This window comes from Lagenorhynchus albirostris, chromosome 17 (assembly GCF_949774975.1).
Source record: "Lagenorhynchus albirostris chromosome 17, mLagAlb1.1, whole genome shotgun sequence".
NCBI lineage: Eukaryota > Metazoa > Chordata > Mammalia > Artiodactyla > Delphinidae > Lagenorhynchus > Lagenorhynchus albirostris.
The window spans coordinates 14,330,390-14,355,070 of NC_083111.1; the positions used below are offsets into that span (position 1 = coordinate 14,330,390).

The 24,681-nt window shown below is 43.0% G+C and overlaps 1 protein-coding gene across 3 annotated transcripts in view; it reads left to right on the top strand.

The window, feature by feature from the left end:
* SULF1 (sulfatase 1) overlaps positions 1-24,681 on the top strand; it is a 139,507-nt gene that overhangs the window by 83,120 nt on the left and 31,706 nt on the right. For 2 of the 3 annotated variants that reach the window (XM_060127816.1, XM_060127818.1), the window contains exons 6-12: positions 4,624-4,775; positions 7,200-7,369; positions 18,600-18,750; positions 19,691-19,866; positions 21,592-21,720; positions 21,974-22,030; positions 22,813-22,942. In XM_060127816.1, the coding sequence (XP_059983799.1) occupies positions 4,624-4,775; positions 7,200-7,369; positions 18,600-18,750; positions 19,691-19,866; positions 21,592-21,720; positions 21,974-22,030; positions 22,813-22,942 (965 nt within the window). The remainder of the gene's footprint in view (positions 1-4,623; positions 4,776-7,199; positions 7,370-18,599; positions 18,751-19,690; positions 19,867-21,591; positions 21,721-21,973; positions 22,031-22,812; positions 22,943-24,681) is intronic. The other variant, XM_060127817.1, reaches the window with a different exon arrangement.

The following is a 24,681-nucleotide window of genomic DNA, read 5'->3' on the forward strand; positions in this document are numbered from 1 at the left end:
GACATGAATGTAAAACCTGGCATAAATGTTAAGGTAAGAGTAATAACCCATGGTTTTTTTTAACATCTTTATTGGCGTATAATTGCTTTACAATGATGTGTTAGTTTCTGCTGTATAACAAAGTGAATCAGCTATACATATACATATATCGCCATATCTCCTCCCTCTTGCGTCTCCCTCCCACCCTCCCTATCCCACCCCTCTAGGTGGACACAAAGCACCGAGCTGATCTCCCTGTGCTCTGCGGCTGCTTCCCACTCGCTATCCATTTGACATTTGGTAGTATATAATAATCCGTATTTGAGAGGTAGCATCAAGTGTTAGAAAAAAACCCTGAACCGAATGGTGGAGAATTAGAGTCACATCCTTACTCTGCCTTAAACTTGTTTTGAGAACTTGTCCAGCCCAGTTTTCCAACCTATATAATGCAGAGATTTTTTTCCTGTCCAAAACTATTATATATTGTAATTTTTGCTATCACTGTAATCATATTAATTCCTTTAAAAATGGTAGTGTTCAAATTATAATCATAATACAGGATATATAAAATCACATGTGAATGAAATTTTAGTCCTACTAATTCTTCTTCATATCACTGGGGTGAAAGGGCCAATATTTAATAGAGACCCGCAATAAAAATTTTTGGAGAGAATTCTTTTTGTGACAAAACAATGTAGACAAGTTAATCAATTTTCTAGTTTCGTGTCTTTTTACAGTACAAAATTTATTTATGTTACTTATAGCAAGTATATTTATTTATTCTCTGAGATGTTTTAAAATGTAGAGTTCACTAAAAGTGAGACAAAGTAATATTCTTATCTTTATGAATTATGGCATTATTGATTTTTGTTAAGTACACAAACATAAGATATAGCGTACCATAGTATGCTATTTATTGAGCCACGCTATGCTTAGAACTATACTAGACATTGGTGTATGAAGAGCTATAAAGTAAGATTCCTGTCTCTGCTACACTTACAGTCTAGTTGGGGAAGCCAGACTCACGTGCACGAGGTCACCTAAGAGTATATCATAATTTTAACTTGGTTCAAAATTATGTAAATTTTTAGTTACTACCAGTGAAGTCCTGCCACCCCAAATCTAATAATACATGGAATAAAAGCTCATTTAGTATATCACTTGTTATAGTCGATAAGATTTGACTTCCCTACAGCATCAGAAATCTTTTGTCTATGTGCGTACTATCGCCGACATAAAAATAAATGTTTTTGCCTCAAATGGTTCAAGGGAATTTTTCTAAGTATTATGTAATAGGTAGTCCCGGACAGAAGTTGCATGGCCTAAAGTCAACAATCATTATAATCAGGTCTTCCTGATCATTCTCCCTGTCACCCAACAACCCCCTGCCACCTTCTTAAACAGCTGTGAAGGGAAGTGTTTAATGGCCCAGAGAAAAGAATGATACAGAAGGAGGGGTCGGTGGTGTGTTAGTGACATATTCAGACAGTTAGTTAAGTTGGGTTGAATTGCCAGTGGCAAAGGATAGAAAAACTTCAAACCACACCCAATATAATGGCAATATGGGCGAGAAAATGTAGTTCATCTTAGGGAGGGAGAAAGAGATTTAATACATCTGGAGGAAAATAATTAGAAGCCCAGATAATCAGTTGCAGAGCACTGCCGGGAAGCGTAATGTTGAAAGAGGCCAGGGGTGATTACAAATGAGCCTCGGTCTTAGGAGGCAACCAGAAAGGCCGAGTAACTTGAAGCTGACAACGCTGGGTGCTGCCTCATGACGCACGAGGTCCCCGGTCTCTCTTGGAACCAGTGTGATGGGTGAGGCAACATCTGGAATACTGAATACATTTTTTACACCCCATTAACACAAAGACACCGAAAACCTGGAGGGAGTTCTAAAGCACATAACAAGGCCTATTAAGAGACTTCAAGGAATAGTTTATAAGGGGAGGATTAAGAGAAAGGGCAATAGCCATGGCAATGGGTAGAAAACAGTCCTAAATAATCTAACGGGTAAAACAATGAGGGAAGGGCGGGAATGACTTGTTATGGCTTCCCTGAGAGGAAAAAAAAAAAACAGAGAGAGAACAGAACTAAAAGTAGCAGGAAAAGAAAAAATCTAAAAACTAATTAAGCACGAAAATGTCAGCCAGTTGGGGGAGAAATTTGTTGCCACAAAGTAAATCAGGTTGGGGAAGAAAACTGTGTAACCTCTCCAGCAATGTTTTCAGATGCACAAGTGCAGAACTCTAGAACAGGATTTCCTTGCATTGCAGGAGGGTAAATTATTTAAAATCAGAGCACAGATCGTTGAAAGGCTAATGATCATAGCCATGGTCATCATAATACTGGCAGTGGCAGCATTTAATAAGCCCTCGTTATGTGCCAGGTACTGTTTTCAGTGCTTTACATATGTATTCATTCTTTTTAGTCCTCACAACGATCATACCACTATTACTGTTATCATCTTCATGTTTTTCCAGAAGGGGAATTGGAGGTAGACGGAGGTTAAGTAACTTGCCTCCGGCAGGATAGCTAACAAATAACAGAGCCGGGATTTGAACCCAGGCAAGCTGGCTCCAGGTTTTATATTGCAAACCACTATGATCTTTTACAAAAAGAGAGAAAAGTGGGAAAAAAAAAAAAAAAACCTGGGGAGAGGAGCAGGCCAGGGGAAAGAGCTGGGCTTGAGGTTATTAAGTGAAAGGCTTCTGGAAACAGTCCCGTTCTGAAGTCATGCTGGTGGGGTGTGGCTTTGGTCCGCCGCCTGTGACTCTTAAATCACGTTGCCTTTTGTCGGAAAGGAAAATCATCTTGTGGTTCGATGTGAAAAGGTGGTTAGTCTCTGAAGACGAGAACCCCTCATTAGAAGAATTTCTACTGCTCAGAGCCAGCTCAGAGGGAAACCCTGAGTCATAGCTGACATGAGACCCTCTGACATTTTGTCCCACACCCGTCCATCTGCTCAGGGACCCTGGCAGAATCCTCAAGCAGTGGGTGTTTGGCTAATTGACCACCTGATTGATTTACTCATTTGCAGATTCATCATATAAATATTCATTCAACAAATAAACATTGCTGTGTTTCTCAGACTTGAGTCAGCCCTTCAAAGAAAGTAAATCCAATGGGAAGTGTCAACTTTTCTAACTCTGAAGCTCTCCTCTATGAAAATATTTAGACCAAATCAGCTTTTTTTAAAAAAAAAATCATAGCTCAATTGAAAACACAACATTTAACAAGTCCAGAACAGGTACCATCCCCAGAAGACATGGGGCTCCATGAAGCCCAGTTCAAGAAACAAAAATTCATGCAGCCCCTAGACTACATGCAAGGATGAGGGAAGGGAGGTCCACAGATGAGGTCGAGGCAGTGTTTGCCCTCAAAACCCTTACAGTTTAAGGGAGATTAGGTTTCTACGTGAACATAACTATACCACCAGGAAGAGAGGGAAGACAGCTTCAGAGCCACAGAAGTAAAGTGCTGTGGGATTGGGGTGAAGACTGGAATTGAAATGGCTTCTGCTCTGGGCTGATTCATACAGAGGGTGGCAGAGAATAGCACAGGCAAAGGTGGAGAGGTGGAAACCAGAAGAAGTAAAGGCAGCACGTTGACTGGAGAGAGGGACGATTCACAGAGACGTGCAAGATGGGGTCGGAGGCAAGGAAGGGCTTGGATGGCAAGGTGTCAAACTCAATGTGATTCTGCAGGCGAGGGGGGGCCATCCAAGATCATGAGAAGGTGATGTGACCCGAGCTGGTCTTCAGGAAGCTGGCAGTGAGAATGGAAAGACCCTGGAGCCTGCATAGGAAAGCCGGTCAGGAGACAGTGGGCCTCCATGAGGGGTGTCAAGTAATCAGGAAACAGGGACAGATCCCAGAGCTCCGACCCCACTGTTGCACAGCGGCCTTTCTTGGGTGTGACCCTGCCAAAGTTACAAATGTGAAGGCCTTCCAGTGGCCTTTTCAACGAGCAGTGGAGTTTTTGTAGCACATATACCTCTATTTTACTATAATTCTATGAAAGTTAGTCGTCTAGGTTGTGACTCCATGTTGCTAGAATTTTTGATTATCAGTAATAAACACATTTGCAAAATACATATAATGCAAACACCGATGACATAAAATACATGTGACATAAAAACCCTGACCGCGTCCCATGATAAACGGAGTTTACTACGGTTCCCTGGCTGGGAAAATGTGTACTGTCCTGACAGGCAAAAACAAAGACAAGTTTTTCAATAGCGTTTTTGAAATTCGCAGCTCTCCAACAGTTAGAAAACTTATTTTATCACAAAGACAACTTTCAGTATTCCAAATTTCATACTGGCTACTTCTCTGATTGTTATATCAACTTAACAAAAAGGTACATTCTGCTTTTATCACTTGCACTCAGAGTATCATGATCATGGTGGTGATTTTTATAATCCGTGTACTTGGGCACTACTTTTATTTATTCAAAAGGAAAATGTGTATGTGTCACTTTGCTAAAGGTTCAGAGTATTACATGCATGTTATTCTGGCCTCCACGGTTACCAGGTTAACTTTTGTCTCACTGCCTTTTTTTTCAAGTCATAATTTCACATTGATGCATTTAGTTACGCTTAATCATATCCCGTGAGAAAATAATCCTTTTTTCCCATTGCAGCCTTTTTTGGAAAATACCTCAATGAATATAATGGCAGCTACATCCCTCCTGGGTGGCGAGAATGGCTTGGATTAATCAAGAATTCTCGTTTCTATAATTACACTGTTTGTCGCAATGGCATCAAAGAAAAGCATGGATTTGATTATGCGAAGGTAATTTTCGGGCACTTTTACACTGCATCAATTTACTTTGTGCATAATGGGGGAAAGCCATTTTCAGTGTGTTAGCCCATACACTTGATTGGCTTTCTGCATTCTCACAGTATTAGAATGAGAAATTTTAAGGTAATTTTAAACTCCAGGCAAGAAAAACGCTCTCAAGGAGCACTGACTTTGAATAGCGATTTTTTCCCCCATTAGGATGAAAGGCAATCAGCCTTTGATGAAAGTATTATCAGAAAAATCATAGATGCCTCCACTCTGTCTTGGGATAATTTTGGGGTTTTCCTCCTCTAGAGGACTTATCCACATAATCATATGTTCATCTCATGCTGTTTTGCTTTTCACTGGGGTGAAAGTATATTCTGTCTGTGGCTTCCGAGGTAGATGTAAGAATAACAGCAGACAAGTGCACTAATCAAAAGTTGAGAAACCACATTCTTTGCTTTTACTCCTGTCTGATCGCACTTTGATATTGACAAGGACACCTGCCCCATGGCAGCTAGAGTCCGCAAAAGTCTGTTAAGGCTGTCAGTCCTAGGATTTCCAAATCAGTTCATAGAAACTGGAAGGGACATGCCCCACGATTCAATCCTAGGATTTCCAAATCAGGTCATAGAAAATGAAACGGACATGTCCCATGGTTCTCTAACAAATGGATCCCAGATCAGATTTTGTAAAAGTCACACAGGTTTTGTGATTGCCAACTTAAAACTATTTCCAGATCGCAAGAGTGGAGGGGAAAGCATCTTTGAATTTAGCCTGCTAATTAGCCTAAAATGCCTTCTGCCCTCCTAGCCATATCCATCTCTTCCTCATTTATCTAAAAGAAGCCGAGAATCTGCTCTATCTAGCACAGGTCACTGTGAAACAGCTCTTAGTAGAAGTCAGAGAGAGGAGACTTGATCGAACTTTGGCACATTGCTGTCTTTCCACTTGGCCTGATTTGAGCACAGGGGACTTGGGGTGAGGGTGTATGTCTCACTCTTTCATACCCTTCAGAAAACAACGCATGCAAATGAATGCGTATTAGCAATTCACAAACATTGCTAATAGGTTTCCAAACTCATCAAAGTTGAGAGCTGGCAGGGACCTTGGAGGCAGATTTGAGCACTGTCCTACCAAGTGCAGTCATTGTCACTGCTCATTTTTTACCTTGTGGGGATGCTTGTCATGCTTCTGTTCAAGCTATTAACCCTTCTTTCCCTGTTATCCTAAGGAGAGCAAAGTAATCAAGATTCCTTCCAAAGACTAAATCAGCGTAACTTGCCCGTTATCACAGCTGATTAAGTGTCAAAGACAACTGTGTCAAAAAGAATATGTATCTTTTTTTAGGGAGGAAAGGAATGAAACAGACACTCCCATGGATGAAGGTGTTAGCCTGTGGACTTGTCCTAACAATGACATGTGACACAGATTTGGTCCCTTGGGCACTGCTTTTGCAGCTGTTCTGGTCCTTGAATCTACATGTGATTAGTCATGCCTAGAAGCCTCTGACGGTGCACATTGCCTAGACACTTTCTGAATAAACTTTATACGGGAGTTCCAGGCCAGTGATACACACTTAGAGGAAGCAGGTGTTTTAAGTTTTCATTTTTTCTTTTTTATTCCATTTCTTCCCCCTCTTCCCCTTATTGCTTTTGCATCAGCCCCTGGGACTGCCGGTTTAAGTTATTTTATTAACAAGTCAGGCTCTAATCCCAACAGCTGGGTAATTTTAGTTGTGCAATTAACAGTATAATCTGCTGGAGATCAACTGCTCCCCATACTGAGTGTTTCAAAGAAATTAATTGATAAAATGTTGCCACTTTTCCCTGGGCACCCAGATTTTGGCCACGACTTTCATTAGCATTTATTATGTAATTCTCACAGGTGAATTTTTAATTTAAGGAAAAGATCTTTTCTTTTGTTTGTGCATTTATGCATGTGTGTGTATGCCTGTGTGCGTCTGTGTGTGTGTGTGTTCCGCAACTGTGAATTTGTAGTGGGCGTGGGTGTTTCCTGCCCTTGAAGTAATTAAATTTTTTTTGTCAAAGAATTACATCAGCGAAACCTGAGAATGAAATATGTATCCGGTGTTTCATGTGCTGGAGCATTTGTATTGCCAGATCTGATCATTATCTTGGGCAAACGGGGACTTGACCCTTTTTTTTTTTTGGCTAATTCCTAAATTGCACATTATTTTTTACAAAAGGTTTGTGCACGTTACCCCTTTAGCAAACCCAGAAGGTAACTACTGCCAGCTGATGTTCTCTGTCTCCGGAAGATGTGTTGCCCCTTTGGGAAGTAGTTTCCCTTACTGCTTAAGATCTTACCTCCTCGTTCAGTGCGTTGCTTCTGAGGGAAAGCAGTATTCAAATGTGATCTGATGAATGTCACCTTTTGTAATTTTTGTTTTGTGTCAAATATATGTTTCAGGACTACTTCACAGACTTAATCACTAACGAGAGCATTAATTACTTCAAAATGTCTAAGAGAATGTATCCCCATAGGCCCATTATGATGGTCATCAGCCACGCGGCGCCCCACGGCCCCGAGGACTCAGCCCCACAGTTTTCAAAACTGTACCCCAATGCTTCCCAACACATGTGAGTAACAACCTCAGCTCCGGGACCTGCCGAACGCGGGCCCCGCCTTTGCTCCCCATCTCGCTCCTCCCCTGCACCCCGTTTCCTTCCACGCGGCACCTCCACGAGACGGGAACGCCGGCTTCTGCCCCGAGACCGCGGAACAGGAAGACCCTGAACTCAAGGGCTTGTCGAGGTGCTTTGATTAGGAATCACATCCACATTTGTAAGCGGCTAAACGAAAAGAAAGAGAAGCATGCGGGGTGGATGGGGGGCGATTTTGATCAAGGGTTTCCTTCAGTTGTCTTAAATAATAGTCACAAACGTGATCTGATAATAATAATGATCAAGCAGTGTGTTTCTCGTAGCAGCTGGGTGGCAACCCCTGGTCTGGTTATAAAAACCCGGGTGGATTCCCTGGGCATGGACTGTTGCAGCTTTGCTGCAGATGTGCAATTAGCATTGCTACAGAGGCAGCTGGAGTGGGCTTGCCCGAGAGGCCTTCTCAGGTCAGGCTTTCAAATAACCTGATGTTTCTTTTTAAGAGGAGGGGGTGGGGAGGCACAGAGTAGAGGGCTGATGGCATACAGGGACAGGACAGAGAGCAGAGAGCTGTAATGTGCCTATCATTCCCACTAGCCAAAGTCGATGCTTAGGCAACAGAGGACGTGATTTTGATTTTCACTCCGTCCGCACACTTTCTTCTTATCCATTGCAATAATGCACAGTCTTCTACGCAGAGCAGCTGGCTCTGTGTCTGCTGAAAGTTTGACCACCAGAGAGGTAGGGAACAGGGTACTGGTGTGTTTCCTTCGTCACTAAACCTCCGGAATACATTCTTCATCTGTTTGTGCTTAAATATCATCCCTTTTCATCCACGCTGATTTTCTATCTGTGATCCCAGACGGAAAAAAAAAACCCAAAAAAAACAGATTAAATGTACTTCCTTACGAAAAGAGGTAAGTAATTACGGAAGGCATTCTAGTTGCTGGTCAAGACATATCCCTGGGAAACTTTTTCTATTTATTCTTATTTTTTATCTTATTATAACTAATAAACTGCTGGCTCCTGGTCAGTGGTACTTAGATCCTCTCTATCGTATCAAGTGACTTAGAAAGAAAGAAAGACAAGAACTGACAATACGTATGAAGCCAGGGTGGGTGTCCTACTGAGCATGCCCAGGAACTTGGAGGGTGAAAGTGTTTTGATGCATAAAATATTGTCGACAAAGAAGGTTGCCCCAGCATCTGGGGAATACGGTCTGGATGAGCCATTGTGCTTTGGAATCAACCCTGTGGATGGATATATAAGCCTCTGAAAACCTACCCTACATATAGCTATGCAACTGAATTCATGAATGAAGCCCATGAGTGGTGAGTGGCTCTCCATTACCAATCACTTGCAAATTTAGTAACCAGCTGGTTCAGTGAGAGAAAAAGGTTTTTGCAGGCTTCTTCCATGCCCTGGGACCCACCTTTCTCTTTTCTTTTGAGTCAGAAATCACTCCCTTTGTTGCGTTAACAGAATCTCAGCCTAAGGTGATTTTCCACAACTGTAAACTTCACTGATGTTTTCCCAAGTTGGAGGACAAGGGGTTGACAAAATGTGTTTTACGGCTCCTTAGAAGTCAGCCTGCCTTTGAAGCTTCAGGGCAAGGTCCTGAGCCTACAGGAAAATCAGCCACAGGTCAAGAGGTTCTGACAGCTCAGCGGCATGCACAGACAGCAGTGCAGGACCAGAGGAATCTGCAAAGTTCTCGGGGCCTCAACAATAGCTTTTTAAAAAAAAAAAAAGCATCTCTGATTGCAGCAATTTAAAATTCTAATAGTTCCACAAATATTTATGGAGTGCCACCTGTGACATTGTACAACACAGCAGGGATATAGGCACAAGGAAGACACAATTGCTAACCCTGGAGACCCAATGAACTAGGACAGAGGTTGGCACAGAGGGGCCAAATCCAGCTTGCCACCAGTTTTTATAAATAAAGTTTTATTGAAACACAGCCATGCTCATACAGTTAGGTATTGTCTATGGCTGCTTTTGCAACACAACCGTGGAGTTGCGTAGTTGCCGCAGATACCGTATGGCCTACAGTGCGTGAACTATTTACTATATGATTCTTTACAGATAAGTTTGTCCTGGTCCCCTGCTCTAGGGGGTAGTGTCCAAATAGTCTTATCAGCAGCAGGCCCAGCAGTAAGTACTAGAGCAGGGATCCCAGGGGCTGTGGAAGTTTGGAGGAGGAAGCATGCACATCTTTTAGAGGAACAAGGAAAACTTCAGGGCCCAGAAGGCATTCAAAGTGGGCCGCAAAGGATGGGCAAAATTTCTGCAGCTGATATGCAGAGATTGGGTAGATGATTTCAGGAAGAGAATGTGGCGTAGAAAAGTGGTCACCATGTAAATGAGGCCATCTAAGATGTGACCTAGGAAAGCAATAAGGGATAAAGCTAGAAAGAGAAATACACAGAATATTGAGAATTTGTGTAATTTGTATGTAAGCATAAGCAGAGAGTCACTGGAGGCCATGTAGTAAAGGTAGAATGACGTCATATGTGAGTTGATCATCTTCTCATGCAAAGTTTCCATTATTCCTCTTTAATGCAAATGAACCCCCTGTGTGCCTTAGTAGTGATGCTACTAAGGGAAATCTGCACATGGCAGAGTGAAAAGTTCTCAGGCCTTGGAGCCGACAAGCGTGGGTTCCTATCTCAGCTGTCCTCACTGAGCCTGTGGGCCGTTTCTTTAAGCTCTCAGAACCTGCATTGCCTCATCTGTAAAATGGGAGTAATAACTAGCACCTTGACGTGGTGTCATGAGTGACAATTAAAAGGGGCCCCACCTTGGGCCTGGGACACAGAAGCCACTTCACAGATGCTAATTCTCATTGATCCTTTCTGTTAAGACAAACCATAAAAAACTGTTCTTTCCGGATTGGATCTCTCTTGACCTACAAAGAGTGCTGCTTCGTTTGGTTCAACTTAACGTTCGGGGAAAGCAGCTAGAGAAAGGACGAGTTGATACTTGTCCGTGGTGCCTTGACAAGTCTGTTGACTAGCTAAGACCCGCATTGATGAGGCTGTCACACCTGGCTATTCTAAAAACACAGACAGAAGCAGCAGCCCGGGCTGTGTTATCTTTGCCAGGTGCAAAATGTGCTATAGGCAAGTGCCAGTCTGGAGAACACTCTTGGCCACAGAAGATGAAAATTCACACCGTGGGATGAGCGATTCAGCTTCTGTTTGCTGCTGAGCTTGGGGCTTTGTGTACCTAGAATGGGGAGATCCGCTGTCTCCTGCAGCCCTTAGAAGCCTTGAATTCGGGGCATCTTTGTTGTAAAAGTCTCCCCGGCTGCCGCTGGAGGAAAGGGCTGGAGAGAGTCCGTGTGCGTCTCTTGTCACTGTGAGTGACTGCCCAGGTTCACAGTTCAGTCCGCACACAAAAGGAGTGAGACAAATTGAAGGCAAGCTTTCCATTGTGGCGCTCGGAGCTCCTGAATGGCTGGTTTCCTTAGCGAGAACAACAGCAAGGCATTCAAGCAAAGGGATGCAAGAAGTTAAGTGCTTTGCAGAGATATTCGGCAGGCCCTAGGAAAGCGGAACGAGAAGCTGCAGGCTCTCCCCTTTCGGCGGGGGGGGGATGCAAGCCATGTGAGCGCTCTCCTTGAGGTCACCTTCCTTGGTGGTCAAGCATTTTCCAGATGCCTTTCATCCGCCTTGGGTTAGAGCTATCTGACCCCCTCAGCCTGCAGCGAATGTATCAGGTTTCCATGGTGTTCGCCGTTCCAACAAAGGAAGGAAGCCAGTCCAATATTGCAGCTAGAGGTTATGCCAGCCGGCTAAGAATGAGAACAGATTACAGACGGACGGAAGACACTGTTTGATCAGACAGTGGCTCAGCCACTCCTGGCCTCTGAGAGTTCTGAGGGAGCCTCCGTCATGATAATCACCTATAATCACCGTTACCATAGAGCCCTTCACTATGGCTGCGACCCTACTGCACTTCCCAGTAAATTCTCTCCCCCTTATCCTCACAGTAATGCTCTAGCCTCATCCTCACTTGGCATCACTTTTCTCTCCTGGCCTCAGTGATGTGATAATATGCACCTGTGGACAAAAGCCTTTATGAGAAAGGAGATTCCATTTATCTTCCCAATGATTCTATGAAGGGCTCAGACTTCCTGAATACTTTCCTACCAACTAAGCATCTATGAACTTAAAACTTTTTTTTGTTCCAATTCAACAGTTCTTTCTTTCCGTCCCTGGAAATGTGTATGACTGTACACACACACACACGCACACGCACACGCACACAGAGGTTCATGTGAAATCTAAAACTTCAGTACCACTAAGTTGCAGGAATTGTTCTGACAGTGGAGTTTGGGATGGACACGGCACGTCAAAGGGAAAACTACGTCTGTGTAAGCCTCAGAACAGTTTTCGAAACACCTTTGTTATCTAAAGTTGGAAAGAAATGTCTTGCCTTAAAAAGAATGTGCACGTTCTCCCTCATTTCTTCCACAAATACATAAAAGGATATGTTTTCGAAGATGAGAGAGTTTTAAATCCCCCATAAACATTTGTGATTGGGGCAGAATTCATTGCTCCCTTTCCTCTATTCCCACTCTCTTCTTCTCTCTATGTTTACTACATATCCCATTGCACTGGCTGTTTACCCAGATCCCCGAAGTGCAATCGCACAAGTCCAGGGGGCCGTTTTCACACTCAGTATCACGTGAATGGTGCCCTGCTGCTAGGCAAGGTCGCTCTTTCCCAAAGGCAGGACCCAGCGGTCCATCTCTACCTCTCGTTGTCTGGTGAGCACAGCTCCTGTTGCTCTAGTTGTACAATACGTTTTTGTTTAGCAAATGAGTAAACATATTAACCCCACCAACTAGCTGACATTAAGACACTATTTTAACTAGTATGAAAATAGTTGAACAATCAGTTTTATAAATTAAATGAGTACCTAGAGATAGTATAATTTCGTAAATTTTTAGATTAAAAAAATGAATACCCAAAGTTTATTTTTTTTTAAAAAAAAGACCCAAATAGCTTTGCCCAGGTCACATAAGTAGATAGGGACAAAACTGGAGCCCAAACTCGACTCTCTTGGACCCTAGATCTTTCCACTACACCGGGCTTGTTCAGTACCCATCACAGTCACAATTAATAGGAGAAGAGTTCCCTACGTATGTCTTTGCACAATTAGAATTGGAGTTTGCAGCATCTTTGGAAGACTCTTTAAATTAGTTTTATGATATGCCTTTTTATTTTAAAGTTTTATGATTTATCTATAATCAAGATCATTTGGTATTATCCTGCATGTGTTCAAATATTGCCCACCTAAAGACATTTGAACTCAAATGGGGAAGATCTCCAAGAAGTCAATTAAATTAAATACGTTTAATTTTAGTGAAAGCTGAGATGGTGTGGCCTGGGAGATTAAGTCTAGAATTTCCAGTATAATGCTTTGAGTGTGTGCGTCTTAAATCTATACAACTAACTTATTCTGGGAATCGAGACCTATTTCTCAGTGAGTGATTATCCTGCTACCAATAAGGGTATTAAGAGTTAGGATTTTTGTTGTCGTATGAGACTAAATAGCAAATGAAGAAAACATGTTCAAATACAAAACGCTCAAAATATATTTATTTTCTGTGGGGTGACAGCAAAGACCATCAGTGGTACAAATGAACTGCTAAGTTCTTTGCATTTTGCCGCGAATGGGTTTAATATATGACACATGCATTTCTTGAAACTATTTCTGTGCTAGTAAGAATTATTCTCCCTAAACAACCACCCATCAAATAGACAGGGGACATGATTGATTTTCAGAATTCTTATCCCTGTTATGTCAATAAGCAATACGAGCAAGAAAACCAAAGCCCGGGGAGAATTGGCATTGATGGCAAAGGTTGAACGTACAAGGCCAGTAGTCTGAGCGATCTGCGAGCTCGTACACTGAGCAATAACTCCAGACAAACAATGACTAGAGAAAAGCAACGTGCAGGGAAGCCTTGCTGGGCAAAGCTCACGTTTTTAAGTATTGGAATAATCTGTTGAGGGTTACAGGTACCTTCCTGAAAGTTAGGAGGTCTGGAGAGCATAGTTCTGGGCCAAACATGTATCTGAACAAACAACAGACCAGGCACATGTGACTGTAATTCTGACAGATTTTCGTTTTTTGAGGGTTTTTTAAAAGAAAGCAACAGAAACTCAAAAACGACAAGTTGGTCCTTTGTCCTCTCCATTTTCAAGCAAACAGCCAGTGTTATCTACCTTCTGGAGGATGCCTCCAGTGTGCCCTGGAGGGTCAGACTTGATTCTGTATTTGCAACAAACATAGACAAATAGCAGCTGGTGGGAGGCATCTGAATGGGAAACAGAAGCAGCTAATATTTTATTTTATTTATTTTTTATTTTATTTATTTTTTATTTACTTATTTTTGGCTGCGTTGAGTCTTCATTGCTGCCCGTGGGCTTTCTCTAGTTGCGGCGAGCGGGGCCTACTCTTTGTTGCGGTGCGCGGGTTACTCATCGTGGTGGCTTCTCTTGTTGTGGAGCACGGGCTCTAGGCGTGTGGGCTTCAGTAGTTGTAGCACACGGGCTCAGTTGTTGTAGCTCGCGGGCGCTGGAGCACAGGCTCAGTAGTCGTGGTGCACGGGCTTAGTTGCTCCGTGGCACGTGGGATCTTCTCGGACCAGCACTCGAACCCGTGTCCCCTGCATTGGCAGGCGGATTCTTAACCACTGCGCCACCAGGGAAGCCCGCAGCTAATATTTTAAATCAGGATGAAGGCTAATGACTTCAGGACTTACTTTTTATAGAAAGAAATGTATGGATCAGTGCTTTTTTTTTTTTTGCGGTACGCGGGCCTCTCACTGTTGTGGCCTCTCCCGTTGCGGAGCACAGGCTCTGGACGCACAGGCTCAGCGGCCATGGCTCACGGGCCTAGCTGCTCCACAGCATGTGGGATCTTCCCGGACCGGGGCACAAACCCATGTCCCCTGCATCGGCAGGCGGACTCTCAACCACTGCGCCACCAGGGAAGCCCTGGATCAGTGCTTTTAATGATGGGGATTTTGAGGTGCTTGTTGGGGACGGCAGTTCAGTGTGACATCATGGAGGGAGCAGGGGTCCCAGCATGTTCTTTCAGGACCACCTCCATACGCTTTACTATGTCATTTGTAAAGTGGGAGTAAGATGCCCCGCCTTCTCCGGGCTGCTACAGCAAGCAGGTGAGCTGTGATGTGATAAGCTCTCTCCCAGCTACCTGTAAGCGTGGGTGTGATGTGGTCACAGCATTTGTCCTCTGGAGTCACTGACACCTCTTTGAAGCCTCACGAGAACTCTTTGAAATCCTTGCTCCCGTTATAGAGATGAGGAAACAGAGGCCTAGAGAAAAAAGTTGCTCTAGATCACACACTAGTAAACAACAGGACTGGGATGAGAATTCAGATCTGATTCCAAAACATTCTGGAACAATTGGATATGTGGTTTTCCACTGTTCCCTAAAACAGTTACTTGCTTCTCTGTGGCTCGTGGGCCAGCCAACAGCTCCAGGCTCTGTCTGAATAATTGTAAGTCAATTCTTAGGACGGCAAGCCTTCATTATCCCTGGGGGACAGAAGGCTGCATCTTCCAGGAATTTGGCAAACCCCAGCAGGAGGCAACCACAGGTCTTTGGCAAAAGATCACTTTTCAACAACACTGTCAGTTCCAGCGACCCCCAACCTTCCACCTGCAGGTCCCTGGACAGCTGCTGTTCTGTGGGAAGCAGTGGCAGCCTGTCTTCCTTTAAAAGGCAAATGCTTATCCCCCCTCCCCCCCTGCTGAGATCCCACCTGGGATCTCATCCCCAGAGCAGGTGTGTGTGGGGGGGGTCATCTCCCACATCCAGAAATTAAGAAAAACAGGGGATGGGGGAAGGACAGCTTTGACAGCGGACCTGAACTCTCCCTTTTAATATAAGCCAGATTGAACATATGTCATTCTGTAAATCCGGGAGTCCAATTTGCTGCAACCTTCCCTGTTCCTCAAAGCGAGGTGGATGGAACCCTGCCAAGCACTTGAAGGTACACGGTGGAGGACATGATTGGCCCACTGTAAGCCTGCCTTTCGGTTCCCTATTGTAATTTTTAATTGTGTTAAGTTTTTGTGGTTTAAAAAAAATCGACTAGATTTATTTTAAAATTAAGGCAAACCAACATCAAAGGCAGTAAGAGGAGAGGGTGAGGTATTATGAAGAAACCCCATGTAATCTTTTATAGCCGTATTATTTTTCAGGGCACGTATCAGTAAGTGGTGAGGGACCTTTTGTGACCAACTTGCTCTATTTCTCTGACCTCAAACTACCCCCATGGGTGAAAATCTCTTTCCGCCAGGATTTAGATGCCCCCTCTCTCCACCTCCTCTTCTGTCTCTTAATCTAATCCTGTTTGTAAGGCGACACGCTGTGTGAAGAATAAGAAACATGGGCTTAAGTCCCTTCCTACTGCCCAGGCCCCTGAGATACAAGAGTCAGATTTGGCCCGTGGTGCAATTTTAGATATGAAGAACGCTTTCAGGCCAAAAGTGGGACCATTTGGTTCATGAGGTGTCTACTTGGTAAGGAGATGAAGTTAATGTTGAAAGTTTATCCTACAGAGAATGGCAAGTGATATCTGAAAGTTTGTTTTTTAATGCCGTGAGATTTTTTTCAACCCATATCCTTTTATAGAATACATTTTTTTATTGGCTCATGTAGGAAACTCAGGTACGTCTTCTGTTCTGGGCACTTTAAAGTGATAGATAGATAGATAGATAGATAGAGATAGAGAGATAAATATAGATAGAGGGGATAGAGATAGATGACAGATAGATATAGATAGATAATAGAGAGAGAGAGAGAGAGATAAATATAGATAGAGCGGATAGAGATAGATGACAGATAGATATAGATAGATAATAGACAGACAGATATAGATAGATAATAGATAGATAGATAGATAGACAGATTTGTTGTTCCTCAAAACAACTTTTTATTAGAGATGCCCTTATCCCCATTTACAGATGAGCAAATCGAGCTGCAGGTGCTTTTCCCACCCTACAAATCTGTCTCCTTAAAGGGGAGTTAACTTACACTTCTGAGTGTAACTTGTACACTTCTAGTGACAGTGTCTCCTGTGCTCTGTGTTATATTGGCATTTGAGCTGTGGCATTTCTGCTGGTTAACCCGCATCCTTACAGATCATCAGGGTAACTTTTTACACCAGGAAGACCAATGGTACCAAAACAGCATTTTCAAATAGTAAAAGAGAGGTGCTGCAAATCCACTGGCAGAAGAAAATGTATAGTCACAGGTGGCATTTATAGAGCCCTGTGTTCATGGAAACACCCCTGTGTACACTCATGCATCTCAGAAACTCCAAGTTCCCCCATGCGAAATTCCCTCCATGACGGAACCACTGGAACACGGTCAAGGCTCCTGGACTCACCAGGCTCACAGCAACTGATTGTTTCTCTAGTTTTATCATAAATGATGCCACAGGGTCACCTTCAGTCGTCATTATCCACCATCTTTCACTGATAGGATCCTCCCCAGAACAGAGACTGGTAATGAAATTTCTCGATCAACATAGACTGTTGCTTATTCTGTGAGACTGGCTCTTTGCACAGTTGTGGTTCATATGAAGAGCGATCTCAGATGCAGGAAACTCCCCTCGTTCTACTTTCTTTTCATTTTTATAAAGTGAATGGGCTTTGGAATCAAGTCCTCGTTCTATTACCCGCTAGTTTTATTAACCTGAGAAAGTTATTTACCTTTGCTAAGCCTTAGTTTTCTCGGCTGTAAAGTAGGAATGATAAACCTATATCCCAGAAGAGCTGAGCTAATTAAATGAATTGATATGAATAAAACACTTAGCACGATACCTGACACATGGTAAATACTAAGTTTTTAATATTTATTAAATGTTTAATAAAACATTTATTAAATGTTTAATAAAACATGAAATATTTATTTAATGTTTAATATTAAACAACGCTTATATGCTTATCAGCTAAGGAAAAGGTTGAAGTACATTACAGTCTGGCGGAGAGGTCAAATGAAAAACAAACATTCCTCACTGTGAGAATTGTTCTAGCGTAGATATGTTCTTTGGGAGTGTGAGGTAGCAGCATCTAATGGTCCAGGGAGCTGGGGAACATTTCAAAGAGAAGGTGACGTGCTTTGTGTGGCCCCAAAGGAAAGTATGGACACCTCTTGGATCTCTGCAATAGATTAAATATAGGCTTGAACCACCTGTCCTAGAACAACAGAACCCACTTCCCTATAGTTAACAAAAAATTATGCCCTGCACCTATATTGATTTGTCTATAATGAATAGCTCTATTGGTAGGCATGTATGTTGCTGTAGACTTGGTTATAATTCCAGAAAATCCAATTAAATTAATGGTATCTTGGGCTTCCCTGGTGGCGCAGTGGTTGAGAGTCCACCTGCCGATGCAGGGGACGCGGGTTCGTGCCCCGGTCCGGGAAGATCCCACATGCCGCGGAGTGCCTAGGCCTGTGAGCCATGGCCGCTGAGCCTGCGCATCCGGAGCCTGTGCTCTGCAACGGGAGAGGCCACAACAGTGAGAGGCCTGCGTACCACACAAAAAATAATAATAATAAATAAAAATTAATTAATTAATTAATTAATGGTATCTATATACAAGGTTAGGAATGAGAAAAAATCATAGAGACTAGATATGTAGGTAATCCATAAAATACCCTAGTAAATTCAAGAGAAGAAAATGTATTGAAATTTTGATTCCTCATCATTGCACATAATGTATCAGTGACTATATTTCATAGCCTAATTAGCAATACAATTTTTCGAGTTAATATCACCATGAGAACACTCTCTTCTACATTACTGAGTTTTATCTGTAGATTTGTAACATGACCACAATCACGTTGACGTGTTTTTACACATTTTAGTCAAAGGACCCAAAGGAACTTGCACTAATTAGATTTTTAGCTGCCAGTCTTGGTCTTCTAAGTTTGAATCCATATACTTTCAGAGGGCTTGTGCTGTTTGGGGTGGTGCGGACTTCAGATCTCTATATAAACACAGAGAGATGTATGGGAGAAAAAAATCCTTTAGCAGTGTCTAAATTATCTTTCCTAAATTGTTATTGTTATTTCACAGCCTTTAACTTGAGATATGTCTCTAAATGGCTAAAAAGCGTCTATAGTAAGACTCCTTTCTGGATATTTGCAGAACTCCTAGTTATAACTATGCCCCAAATATGGACAAACACTGGATAATGCAGTACACGGGACCCATGCTGCCCATCCACATGGAATTCACAAACGTTCTACATCGCAAACGGCTTCAGACTTTGATGTCAGTGGATGACTCTGTGGAAAGGGTAAGCACACGAACTTGCCTCAGTGACAGGTTTTGGTCCAGCTCCCCTTATGTAGACCCATTCTTGCCCATCCTGCTTTTGTAGTTGGTGTTTTTCATTTTAAGAGAGAGAGTGTGTGTGTATTCAGTTAATTCATCATTGCTCCCTTATCTTGTCCCCTTGCTATTACCTCTCCATGCTTGGCTCTTGTGGAGCCAGTAGCAGAGAGGAGATACAAATCAAGACATCATAAATCAAGGGCTAGAGCCGCAAATACCTTCAGGAATTAAGCAAATAATGTAAGTAGCTAAATCAGATCCAGTATAAGGCAATAGGGAATGGTGGGGCTTGTGGTGAACTTGAAACTAAATGCCCCCATCTAAAGCAGGGAGCAACTACTCAACTTCAACTAATTCTATTGTGTAAGAATGTGGATCCAGTATCAAGTCCTCTGACTTCTAAAAGAAGCCAGAAATACAAATATTTTATTTGAAATTTCCTGAATTTTAAAACATAAGCCAAACAAGACATGCCTGAAGGCTGGATCTAGCTGGATCAGGCTCAGAAATAGCCAGTTTTTAACCCTTGATAACTAGATATGAGTAATGATAGTCAAATTTGCTTTTAAATGGATTTTTCAAAGTAAAACCTTAAAGTTTGGTGGTGGAGGTTGTTTTGTGGGGTTTTTTTTTTCCAAATAGGCAAACAAAACCTTTAAATAAAACGTACCAGACTCACAAAAGTTACATATTATACAAAATCAACTGTGTTATTAGACTTTTTCCCTCCAGGATTGCAGGCAACTGGAAAATGTGGGTAATGTACATGTTTGTCGGCCTTATTAAAGCAACTCTTGCCTTCTAAAAATAATGGAAAAAAGGTTTGGGTGAAATCATGGCAGCACTGTTGTCATCTTACGCCTTCACAATTGCTTCTGACTGGTGTCTGTGCTGTGTTTCAGCTGTATAATATGCTTGTGGAAACGGGGGAGCTGGAGAACACTTACATCATCTACACTGCCGACCACGGTTACCATATCGGGCAGTTTGGACTGGTCAAGGGGAAATCCATGCCATATGACTTTGATATCCGTGTGCCTTTCTTTATTCGTGGTCCAAGTGTAGAACCAGGATCGATGTACGTATTTCTCTGTTTCCAACATTCAGCTGTCATAGCTCGTGTACGTCTGAGATAATTCAATTACCAATCGCAGGCTCTGGTTTCCTTTCATCCAAACAAAAAGGGTGCATGTAGGTTGGTAATTCAGAAGACAAAAACCTCCTCCCTGCTCCACCCCCCCCCACTTCTGCCACATGTTAAATTAACTAAAGTATACTCTTTCAAGAGAAAGGAAAAATAACTGTATCAGTGATTCATTCTCTCAAATTTACCAGAATGCATGAGGCTGTGTGCACAGACACAGAATGTGATTTTTAGGAACATTATCCTTACCTTCTTTGAAACTTTTTTTAAAAATAACCAGTCCTTCCTCTTGTTTTGTTGTTGGTTTTTTTTTTGCGGTACGCGGGCCTCTCACTGCTGTGGCCTCTCCCGTTGCGGAGCACAGGCTCCGGACGCGCAGGCTCAGCGGCCATGGCTCACGGGCCCAGCCGCTCCGCGGCATGTAGGGATCTTCCCGGACCGGGGCACGAACCCGCGTCCCCTACATCGGCAGGCGGACTCTAAACCACTGCGCCACCAGGGAAGCCCTTGTTTTTTATTTTTTAATTATTACTAAAGAATTTTTTAAAGAAAATTAAATTTTAAGAACTTTAAATAAAGTTTAAATAAATTTAAATAAATTTTAAGAAAAGAAGCCTGAAGGACTGGAATTCCATTTCTGTCACCTTAAGCAAGTCTCTGCATCCCTCTGTATCTAGATATTCCCATCGTAAAATGGGTTTCATTTGCCCTACCGATCAAAATGTTTTGTGTAACTGTTAGTAGAGATATAGCAGGTGCTGCCCGTTAAAAAGCATCTGTGAAAAACTTCTGATATTATTATGGAAGCAATAGGCAATATTCAAATGGAGGCAACTCAACCACTTAAATAAATGTGTTTTTAATCATTAAAAAAATGTTTTGTGTAAAATGAGATCATGTACATGAAACAATTATGGAAAGAGTGAAAGAAAAGAGTGCAAGTAGAATTCAAAAGCTGGAATGATCCTTAAAGACCATCCAGCCTGGACCCCTGATTTCACAATGAAGACGCTCCACAGACAGGGTACGTGCCTCTCTCAGAGTCCCCGATCGTGGAGGTGGCAGCCTTGGGGCCCAGATCCCAGATATTCTGAGTCTCATCTACGAGTCTCGTCCGCTGCTGCATTCCATTGCATCCTGGGGACGAGGGGATGGCAGTAAGAAGGACTTCTTTGGAGAATGTTATCCTGTCTCTCCAGATCATTGGAAACCCCTGGGGAAGTGTCAGATCTAGAGTGACAAGGCTTTATGTTTGCAAGACTAGGAAGCATGGATTGAATTCAAGTATAAAAACCTTGTGTCCTTTTTCAGAAGGTTGATTTCGGAGCCCTAGTTCAACAGAGGAGTGGTGGACTATTGGGTTTCAGAAGAAAATACACAGCTTACAAAAACCAAACATCAGGCCACAATTTGTCGGTCAGTGTGGCCAGAGTTCCGGGGTGCAGGCATCTCTCCAGCCCTGTGACAGCCAGTTCATCTTTCTCTTGGCCCTGGTTGCTGACCACTCAGGCACCTCCCAGAGGCAGCCACCGTCCCTTGGGGACCAGATGAGAGGCTGAGAAGCAGTGAAGGCCAGGGAGTCCTGGGATGGAGAAAACAGCCCTGGTGGCACCCTCCACTGGTGCTGGGTCTGGGGCGTGACCATCTGTCCCTTTGCAGAGTCCCACAGATTGTTCTAAACATTGACCTGGCCCCTACCATCCTGGACATTGCTGGGCTCGACGCACCTCCTGACATAGACGGCAAGTCTGTCCTCAAACTCCTGGACCAGGAAAAGCCAGGTAACAGGTGCGTCAGTTTTCTTCCCCTGAGCCAGCCCTGAGCACATTGGCTCCCAGAGCTGGGCAGCAGCTGGCAGAAGTAGAGGCAAGATACCCTTTGCACCTGAGGATCACCCTTGTGAATAGCGTATTAATGGAGATGCAGTCCTGGTGTCCTGGTCTGTGGAAGTGAGAGGGGTTGCTTTAAATAAACTGTTAGCACAGATCCGTTTGGAAAAACGTCCAAATGCCAACAGTAAATATTATTATTTTGCTTTCAGGTTTCGAACAAACAAGAAGGCCAAAATTTGGCGTGATACATTCCTCGTGGAAAGAGGGTAATTATTGGTTCCTAGGGTGCTTCTGGGCACCAGTCCTAGTGGGCAGCTCTCCCTGCTGGGAATGTTTTTCCCCTTATTTTGGTTTACTAAGCATGCAGATTTCGTAAACTTAGTCATAAGACTGAACATTTGCGACTCATCCTTCCCTGGCCAGCAGAGTAAGGATTGTTGCATCAGAATTGCAAAGATGGGACCACAGCCCTTACGTGGCTCTGGATTGACAGTTGCATTTCTCCACCTCGCTTCCTAATTGGACCAGTCAATTGACTTTCTCAACCTTCTTTCCCATCTTCTGCCTGACACCCTTTTCCTTCTTTTCCTTATGTGCCTTTACTAGTTTTGACTAGACAAATCTATGAGATTGTAACTGTTTCTGAGTCACTTCTGGGTTTGCCCTTTTGATTTATAACGCCCAGTGTGTTTGTTTTCCTCCATACTTACACTGAGAGGGAGAAAAGCATTTCTATCATTGCTTTTTAACAAGAAAAGAACTTTGAGCCTGGAAAGCTAAACGTTTCTGCCCATAGTTTTGAAATGAATGATTTTGGAGGAAATGACTCTTCCTCCCCTGACCTCTCATCCTCATAGTTCCCAGCTGGTAATTTTTTGCAAAGGACTCATGAAATGTGGGGTTCCTGTGGTTTTACCCTTGATACCAATTTCTTGCTGCCTGGAGAATGTGGAGTCATGTGACAGGGAAGGAAAAAGAACAGGCAGGTCTCAGCGAAGGTCATTTCAGATCCCTTCTCACAGAAGAAGCTTTTCCCTTTCTGTCAAAGGAAATTGCTACGTAAGAAGGAAGAATCCAACAAGAATATCCAACAGTCCAATCACTTGCCCAAATATGAGAGGGTCAAAGAACTATGCCAGCAGGCCAGGTACCAGACAGCCTGTGAACAACCTGGGCAGGTGAGTGACACAGCTTTTCTGCACCATGACTCGCATGCTTCTCTAATTCTAATGTAAAATATTTTCAACATGTCCAATAATGTACATTTATGTATAAAGAATTTCTCCATAGCCGTCATGGAGTGCCCACTGTGACATCTTTCCCGTGACTGAGCAGTGTCTAACTGGTCCAAGCTGGGCCTTCTCATCACTGCTTGGGCTTCCTCCAACTAAAATAGATGGTGCTGGGCTTCCCTGGTGGCGCAGTGGTTGAGAGTCCGCCTGCCGATGCAGGGACGCGGGTTCGCGTCCCGGTCCGGGAAGATCCCACATGCCGTGGAGCGGCTGGGCCCGTGAGCCATGGCCGCTGAGCCTGCGCGTCCGGAGCCTGTGCTCCGCAACGGGAGAGGCCACAACGGTGAGAGGCCCGCGTACCGCAAAAAAAAAAAAAAAAAAAAAAAGACGGTGCTCTCAGAGACTTCCAAATATCAGCCCAATTAGCCAGCATCCGTTCGAGATATCAGACATATGAAATGGATAGTCAGGTTAGAAAGATCAGAGACTGGTTCCATCTGAGGAAAAAGCTCCATCCCTGGGGCCCCTCCTAACTGGCCATCAGGAGGGGTCGAGTGGCAGCTTAATCAAGATCTTGGGTAGATGACTATGTATAAAATAGCTAACGAGTGAGAGCCTACTGTAGAGCACAGGGAACTCTACTCAATACTCTCTGGTGACCTAAATGGGAAGGAAATCCGAAAAAGAGGGGATATATGTATACGTATAGCTGATTCACTTTGCCAAAATCTAACACAACATTGCAAAGCAACTATACTCCAATAAAAATTAATTTAAAAAAAGAGATCTTGGGTAGATGCTGAGCCTCTGGACAGTGAATCACCCCAAGAGATTGGGTCTCCCCGTGCTGACTAAGACCAGATGTCATCTAACCCAGAGAGGCGGACAGAGTCTGCGACCAAGGTTGAAGAATGAATAGGGAAGCCATATTCTGTTTGATTATTGTTTCTACCTGTGCTCACAAAATTTCTGACATCAAATATTTCATTAGAATAAATCCTCTTCGTTAATAGAAATATTACCAGGGAGTTCAGGGCTACCCAGAACACCAACTATTACCAATAAGAACTAAAGAATGACCGTGTGATGAATCAACACAGATCTGTTTTTAAGGAAAGTGAAAACATAGGAACACAAGTTACTCTAAGCACTCTTGATGGAAATCTATGCTAGCTGGGAGAAATACACTATGTCATGATGAGAGGGACTGAATTTCTGCCTAAGTCATTGCAATTTAGAACAAAATTGGAGGAAAGAGAAACATAACATTTATCGAGCATTTGTCTTATGCAAGACACCGCACCCAGAGTTTTATACACATTAGCTCAATTTAATCTTCACATCCGTTGAGTGAAGAAGGCGTAAACATCCTCATTTTACAACCTGGGGACCCATAAGTTTTCTGATTAAAACTCTGGTCTCTTGCTGCTTTCCAAGGTAAATTTCATTAATAAGGTGAAGAGAAGTTCAATTCTTCTGTGAGTCTTTTTTTTTTTAATTTATCTGACCTCTAAATAACCACACAACTACCCAACATCAATCCAAGGTATCAGACACAGGAAATAAATAGCCCCGTTATTATGAAAATGGCCTCACTCATTATACTCTATTTATACGGCATCTAGCGTATTGAATAGATGTTCATAATGAACTACCTGACCCTCATATGCTCTGAATTTCCTCAT